An 8,402-nucleotide genomic window follows, 5' to 3' on the forward strand; every position below is an offset into this window, starting at 1 on the left:
GCCACCGGACAGCACTATTTTACAGGAACATTCATACCCACATTTTTGTTGAAAATGCTCTCAGAATGCACCAAATTCAAAGTAATTTTTCAAAATTTTCTGGGGGAGGCCTCTCAGACCCCCAACCGCTTGGTGTCGTCTTAGGTGATCATGCCGACGGGCTTTGCCCGTCAGAACTTCCGCCGTCAAAACAACCCCCTTTTAAAACTCCTGGCTACACCACTGCATAGCCATCTTGTTTTTACCAAAATTTCGTCAACCCATTGAGTGTGTACAAGAATTACCAGTAGGCCTACTGGTAGGCCTATTCTAACATCGTAGGCTTACTTCCATAAAGGGCGCTTCCATAAAAGGAAAATGAAATTAGCTCATCTACATTATGTCATGTATCAAATCGCATTAATTCAATGTTTGTCAGGTCTACTGCCTCAAACATGCCTGAGAATGAAGAAAAAAGTGAAACAACGTAGGACTATGCAAAAAACATATGCTGCCAAGCACAAGCACTTAGAAATTTCAGCAAAACAATAAAAATATTTTTACTAGTTTAATGTTTTTCAAGAGCACTATAATGAAACTAAGCTGCAAATTGTAAAAAAAATGCAACTTTTCCAGAAAAACATGAAAAAAGAACAATAAAAACAAAAAAACGCGTGTTTTTTTGGCCCAATTTAAAAAAACAAACAAAACGGTTCGTTTTTTTTGCATTTACATCTATAGTCGTGACACGTTGACAGCACAATTTATAAGGTTGCAGAGTAACAATTCTTCAAAATGTTGACTAAAGTCATCGTAATGTTGATGTTTGTTCATCTTGTTTGTGGAATAAACCTTTCAAACTTGTGTCTACCTCTTAGTCAAATGGTCGATCAACAACAGCAGGTACAATCACCATCTGAAGTTGTCCAGGGACGTGCGGGTAAAATGGGGCCTGCAGGCCAACCTGGGCCAAAAGGTGACAAGGGGGACATTGGACCACACGGCCAGTGCAATTGTGACGACAGCCCAAGAATTCAAGCTCTAGTCGAGCAGTTAAGAATCCTCAATGGTAAGTTGCTGACGTCACATATAACAAAATTGTGGTAGATCATCTTCGGCCAACATTCGAATATTTGTTTTGACAACACAACCAAATAAAAATGTATGAAAAATAAAATTAAATACAAAAATTTCAGTACTGTATTGTTAAAAAACTGTTTAACTTCGGTATTTGATTGTGATTGGGATTCGTGATAAACACAAACGATAAATATTGAACACGATTTTCGTGTTTGTAACATTTTTAAAACTTTGAAATTTTATAAAATTTAGACTGAAAAGGTTAAAATTGAATTTTTAGTTATCACTGCTTACTATTCATATTATGCAATGTGATCATTATGAAACTTGTTTTTCAGACACTGTCCAACAGCTTGCTAACGTCACCCAAAGTTCTCCAAATGGTATGTCACCATGAATAATTGTGTTGTTTTTATTGAAAGCTATCGTAGTTTTACATTACTTTGTCTGGGAAGATATACTGTGCTGTGTGCATATATTTATAAAATAGAACTACTGTGCTATTTTCAATTTTCTTCAATAATAAAACTTTCTTGAAAGTAAGACGTTTGATAAACTAAAAGTGATTAACTTGTTTTCAAAAACGGAAGGATTTTTTTAATGATACGACAACTTCTGAAACTAAAAATTAAAATGGAGAAAAATCTTTCCAAACACTTAAAAAAGTAAAGAAAATTCATTAAAAATCATAGTTAAAACAGATAAAGTATCCTGCAGCGAATTGTTTTGCATTTAAACTTATTATTTTCATTCTGCTGCTGAGCTGAAACACATAACAGTCCATTGTGGATGCGATTACAAAACAGCTTAGATAGATTTCAGTACATCATGTGCAGATATACGATGCCACGTACCTGACGCTCCTCAATTTGGTTCGGTGTTTCCAAATATTGCTGAAGTGTCAGTTGGAGCTACAATCACATACAAATGCGATGAAGGGTTCAGTATGGGCATTGAGCATTATACGGACAACCAACTGGTTGTTGCCTGCAAAGAAGATCTGACATGGACCCAGGAACGACCAACTTGTCAGGGTAAGTTTGCTTTGTGTTTTTCATTTTTTTCTTATGTTGTTTAACAACACAATGCTGTTGTAAATTTGAGCTTTTTGAACACCACTGCTGTGGATGCGATTGCAAAACAGTTTAGATAGTTTTCATTACGTTATGTACAGAAAAACGATGCCGCGTACCTGACGCTCCTCAATTTGGCTCGGTGTTTCCAAATGTTGCTGAAGTACCATTTGGAGCTACAATTAACTACAGGTGCAAAAAAGGATACGGATTTGTCGGTGTGGGTCAACAGCTGAACGCTACATGCAAAGAAGATCTAACATGGACTCAAGAACGACCAACTTGTCAGCGTAAGTTAGCTTTGTGTTTTTCATTTTTTTCTTATGTTATTTAACAAAACAATGCTGTTGTGAATTGAAGCTTTCTTGAGGTCGATGTAAAAACGGTTGATGAAGTTTGCTATTAGAAAAAAGCGGAGGGTTGGCGCAGTAGATAATATGGCGGCTTTCAAATAATGAAATGAAACCTGGCTCGACACCCTCTTCCAAGTTAGTTGTTGATCAACATCGCTAAAAAAAATAAAAAAAAAACTATAATGAGTGGGCTTTCTAAACAGTCGTAGAACCTCATAAGACGGTTTACACGCTTTGTTTATGATAAGTTTATTTACATTTTCGTTGGTCTTCAGGGATGTCAATGATTGAATTATTTATTTTGAAAAATCTTTAAAAAAAAATTAGTGTCCCGATTTGTTATCGCGGACAAAAAATTGCTCTCCGATGCTCACAATGCGAGTCCGACCGCGAACGCGCAACGCAAATAAAAATGGATATCTTATCGCAACAACCATAACCATTTATGGACTGCCAATGTGTTAGTATGTAATAATCTATGTTGACTACCGAGGCCCGACTCTTCAAGCCAGCTCAAGATACCAGCACATCCGACTATAAACAAAACAAAGCTTGTGGTTGACATCGTGGTAGGTAATGTAGCCCAACTTCAATTGAAACCTTTGCTTTCAGGAAATTTTCAGCTTCAGTAAAACAACGACGTAATCTGTGACTTGTGCAAAGTTAGATTGACTTACATGAATTAATGCACTTTTTGCCTTGATCCCTTTATCCGTCCCGATAGCTCAGTTGGTTAAATGACTGACTTCACAAAAAAAAAAACACGATCAAGTGGTGCTGGTCCGACTCCCGCGTAGGGTGCATCATTCCCCCTCATTTTAAAAAATCAACTTGTGCCATTGAGAAATTGGTGACCATTCTTGGTCAACCAAAAAGAATACGGGGTCACCAGACCCCCTACTACCACCTCCTCACCCCTTAAAAATAAGTTAAAAACTAAACAAGATAACTACGTAGAGTTTCATACTAAATTTATTGCAACAACTTGATATACTTCAAATATGCAAAGAAAAAACGTTTTAAAAAATGTCTACATACTTCGTAGACAAAAGGTGTAAGACTAAACATTTTTAGCAAGCGTATTGTAACAGAATGTGAGGCTGAATTGAAAGATGGTAGAATCAAGGACAACCAAATGTCAGACAGTAGTCATGTCGGCAACTCGTATCTACCACAATATGGTCGATTACATGAAAGCCGCGGATCGAGAACTTGGCATCCAAGCAGTCCATGTGAGTTTGTATGATGAAACATGTTAACCTTTTCTTGATGTCGCGTTACTTGTATATGACGTGAAATCGTTTACATCAAATTCCATCTTGATCCAACATTACATAGGAAATGTTTTCAAAGTTTAGGGCGAAATGATTTTAACCGTATACAAACAACAGGGTTTGTATATTGAGCGAAGGGTATATGCAGTCAGGTCAGCACAAACACACTCGGCTTAGACTTTTTCCATAATACGACTTCACAGCGCTGCACAGTGGTGTAATCTAGCCAACACAGAAAACTCCAAATATTTCAATACAGTAGAATTCGCCTATAGTGACTTTGGCTATAGTGACACTTCGCCTATAGTGACACCTGTTGCAAAGTCCCGTTTGCATACGCAACAGTTGAGTAGAATTCGGCTATAGTGACACTTCGGTTATGGTGACACTTTTTCCGCGGTCCCTTCAGGTGTCACTATAGGCGAATTCTACTGTATTATCATAAAAACATTTGTTATAAGATTTCTGCTGAAGAGTAATATCCCTACTCAAGGGGTGGGCGTAATAAGCATTTCTGTGTCATGTTAGTTTTCAAGTTTATGAATTGTCGCGTGATGTATTTGAATAATTGTGCTTTATATTTTAATTGTACTGCAGCCTGATAGTCGAGCAGCTTATTTCATATGCAAAATATGTGATACTTAGGCCTATCACAACACATAAACAAAACAGTAAATATAGGACAGAAGTAAAAAAGTTAAAAGTTTTGGGAAACCAGGTAGCCTAAGTTAATGTGCAACAAACTTGTTGTATAGAAGAGAAACTTTAAACTAGGGTATGAAATAGGCTATAGTGATGTACGTAAAGATTAGAGTTGCAAAATTCCCGGGAATTTTCAGAGCCGATACTTTCCATGAAAATTTTGGAAATTAGCGGGAATTTTGGAGAATTTTCTGAAACTTTTAAAACAATCTTAATTTGATGTTGAAACAGGAAAATAAAGACCTTATATTGTTTAGAATAAAAGTACTATGTATAACGAAAATACTTAAGAACATACAAACACATGGTGTAATTTAATAACTCCAAAAATTAATCATTACCAAACTGCTTTTTTTTACAAAGAAAAACAATACTGAGTCAGTTACAAAGTCGTTGTTCTAGTTACTGCCGGTTAGCATCTTCTCCTGCTCGACTTCTTCAGGTGATGTACTAATGACTGCTCAGGCAACGTTATCGACTTTAGAGTCAATTTCAATTTGGGTTGACTTGTCTTCACAGGGCTCAAACAATGCCAAGTTTGACCTGACTGATACTAGTTTTTCCACCCTTTCATTTGCGGGCCTATTGCGGACCTTGGTATGAGTGTTCCCAAATATGATCAGTATTTTTTTAAATATTGAAGAAGGAAAAAGTATGCATAATTAATAATTATGCATAAGCCTCATTCTGAATCAACACCAAATTAGTGTTTGTAATAATTAAAGAAAATAAGAAATGCTTAAGATAAGTTTTTGATATTTTTTCTAATTGATGAAATATTTTACAAATGTTTTAAACATAATAAATGCCAAATAAAAATTCCCAATATTCCCGGGTCCTTCAAAATTCTCGGAAAGTTTCCAAAATTTCCGGAAACTTTCCACCCCTTTACAACCCTAGTAAAGATAGAACCGTACATTTATTTATTATCGTCAACGATGAATACACAAAAATATTTTCTGTGGAAATAAATCCACATAGGTTAAAAGTAAAATCCTCTCATGGAAATGTGACGCTCTGAGGTTAACTTGCCAGATCACAAGGCTACATTTCAAACGATGGACAATATCGTTGTTTTTCAACTGCCTTTCCATCAGTAGCGATACCAAAGAGATTTTTTAAACTCATGGCTACCTATTACATTGTTATGACGTTACATTGTTATGATTGTTATGATACTCACCTATTTGTTGAATGGCTGTTTTCGTTGGACTCGGGAGCTGTTACCTGATCAAATGCAGAGGTTACAATTCATAAAATGCTGAATGATTGAATGAGTGAGTTGATTGCATTGAATTGACTGAAATATTGAATCGAATAAGATTGTGAATATGGAATGTATTCCATAAATAATAGAATGGAATTATATAAAGTAAAAAAATTAAAAGTTTTGAGAAACCAGGTAGGTTGAGGAGCAACAAACTTGTTTGATGTATAGAAGAAAAACTTTAAACTAAGTGGGCCGAATTAGGCTAATGGTGTACGCAAAGATCGAACCGAAGGCTACACAAATTTAATATCATCAACAACAATGAATAATTATTGTAGTTGTTTGAAAACCAGCGGATAATGGAGAAGTTCAACGGACACTTTTTTTTTTTTGTTAAATGTTTTTGTTTTTACCTCAGTCAAAAGTAACCTGGATTGTGCAATGTGTGCACGGTGCACCTCATATGTAGGTAGGATGTAGGCTGCGTAGTTGAGTAGAAAAAATTCTGTACGACGGTCAGAAAAGGCATCGGTTGCACTTGTATACTTAGTTTTTCACGGGACAATGAATGAGATGTTAGAAAGCAGACACAGAGACTGGCTTCCTGCGCACAATCAAAATTTTTCACTCACCTGGCAAAAACCTGAAAAGCCTACGACAAAATGCATATGAATGAATATGTCCAATGTTCATGTTATGTTGTTATATTTAAATGTCGGTGCAAATGCAATTTAAAATAATTTTGCCTAACATTAAATGCCTTAACAAGAAGCATCATGGCATGTTTAAAATGCGTAGATTGGTGCTGTTTGTATGAGTGTTATTGCTATACTGTAATTGCATGTAGCCTACGTCCCAGACAACTACCTAATCTGGTCCACACATGGACCAATCTACACCGCCTGATTAAGCCACGACCTGTTAACAGGTTTTGTTTTGCAGATGTTGGAGAGTGGTTGCAAGTGGATTTTTTGATCCCGACTGGAGTAGTTGGAGTAATAACTCAAGGATACCCAGATTCTTCTTACCGGGTAACTGGATTCAAAATATCGCATGGAAATTCGACAAATCAAATGCAAGTAATTCAAGCTTCTACAGGAGGCGATAAAGTAAGTTAAACCTTTAACTACCACTGGCTCTTGAAAGAGCTCAAAACGCCCCCTAAAAAATTCAGACTGCTTGTAATCACCATAACTCTGTTCTTTGTTTCCCAAACTGCCTGGGTTTTGGGTCTTTGACCTACTTTATTAGAAAGAGGAAGACTTGCATTTTTTAAAAGTTGAAAAAATTACTAGGTTTGTATTGAAACTTTTTCTCCAACTTTTAATCATTAATAGAAAATTTGTATTTTTTATTGTAAAGTTAAGCATATTCGGTTCTTTTTTTTGTCATAACGCATTAGCATCAATGTGACATTAGACAACGTTTGTGCAGAGAGCCTGACACTTGCCTGACATGTAGCAGTGAAATTTATCGCAATTTTAAGTTTTTGTTTCAGATGTCCAAACGTAAAGGAAAAAAAAATATAAAAAACGCAAAGTGCTGTAGTTTGTTAAAAGGTTTAGTCATTTTTAAGGCATCATCAATAAAAAATACACAAAATTTGTAGACATATTTCAAAAGTCTGTTAAATATACAACAACTTTCATGTTTTTTTTTCTGTCAATTATCCTTCTCAAAATACATCAGATCAAAATCAAAGAATTGCTCAATTAAAATTCGAAAATTGCATAAAAAAACAGTGAAAGTTAAAGGTTGAAATCTTTAATTTTGAATTTCACTAAAGCAATGTGTTTTGCATCATCAAGAAATACTTCGAATTAGCAACAACAAGGATTTAAATTCCAGATAACTGTAGGCTACAACTTTGTTTATTAATTAAAATAGCCTCACACGTTCTAACGATAAAGTTTGAAAACTCTTTGAAGTTTAGGCTACTGTCAGTTCGCGCATGCCTAGGATTAGCACAAATACAGAAACATGGCAGCAATTTTTAAAAGGTAAATGCCACCTTAAAGTATCGTAGTAACTTTAACAAAAACAAAGTAAGAAAGTAGTAAACTAAAAGGTGACGCAATAATTTTCCGATTTAGCTTACCTTGCAACGTCAATGCAAAATGCTAACTATTCTCAAAATATCATTGGTTGAACCTATTTGAAATATCTTTATTTCTTATACAATTTGTGTGAAATTTCGTAACGTCTTTGAAATTCTTTAATTATCCTGCTTGGATGTTTGCCGCCACATCTTTTCATCTTCTGATTTTTAAACCCTCATAAAAAAAAACCTGTAGCGCGTGTTTACTTGGATTTTGTGATGAATTTAGTAACTGTGTTTTTACATTGAAACTTTCCATTTGCACTAAACTTTGTTGTTTAAGACTTTTGAAGCGAATCCTGCAGATGGAAATACTCACGTGACAAATCGGTTTCCTGCTGCTGTGACCGGAAGATACTTTCGCCTCATTGTTGGTTCTTTTAACTCTGGCCCGTACTTAAGGATGGAGTATCTGCTGTGCTAAAGCAATTTATGATGCTGGATGTAGCAGATGGTGGATGGTGCAAAGAGAAAGTTCTGTGTATAGTTCGTCATGTCAATAAAGTCTAAGTATAATCATAAAAATTAATTTTAAATAAACGATGCAAAAGATTTGTTTTTTGTGCAAAGTGGTGACGTTTAAAATAAAGCCCATAAGTGGGCTATATAAATGAGCAGTAATTCTCCAAACAA

The 8,402-nt window shown here is 35.4% G+C and overlaps 1 protein-coding gene across 1 annotated transcript; it reads left to right on the forward strand.

The window, feature by feature from the left end:
• The first annotated feature begins 861 nt into the window (after positions 1–861).
• Positions 862–8,193, forward strand: LOC145771059 (uncharacterized). Its single transcript, XM_082582803.1, has 7 exons — positions 862–1,048; positions 1,398–1,442; positions 1,896–2,093; positions 2,234–2,422; positions 3,577–3,717; positions 6,614–6,780; positions 8,053–8,193. Exons 1-7 carry the CDS (start codon positions 862–864, stop codon positions 8,191–8,193), a joined length of 1,068 nt encoding a protein of 355 aa, XP_082438929.1.
• The last annotated feature ends 209 nt before the right edge of the window (positions 8,194–8,402 follow it).

Source organism: Aplidium turbinatum, chromosome 5, assembly GCF_918807975.1.
Source record: "Aplidium turbinatum chromosome 5, kaAplTurb1.1, whole genome shotgun sequence".
Taxonomy (NCBI): Eukaryota; Metazoa; Chordata; class Ascidiacea; order Aplousobranchia; family Polyclinidae; genus Aplidium; species Aplidium turbinatum.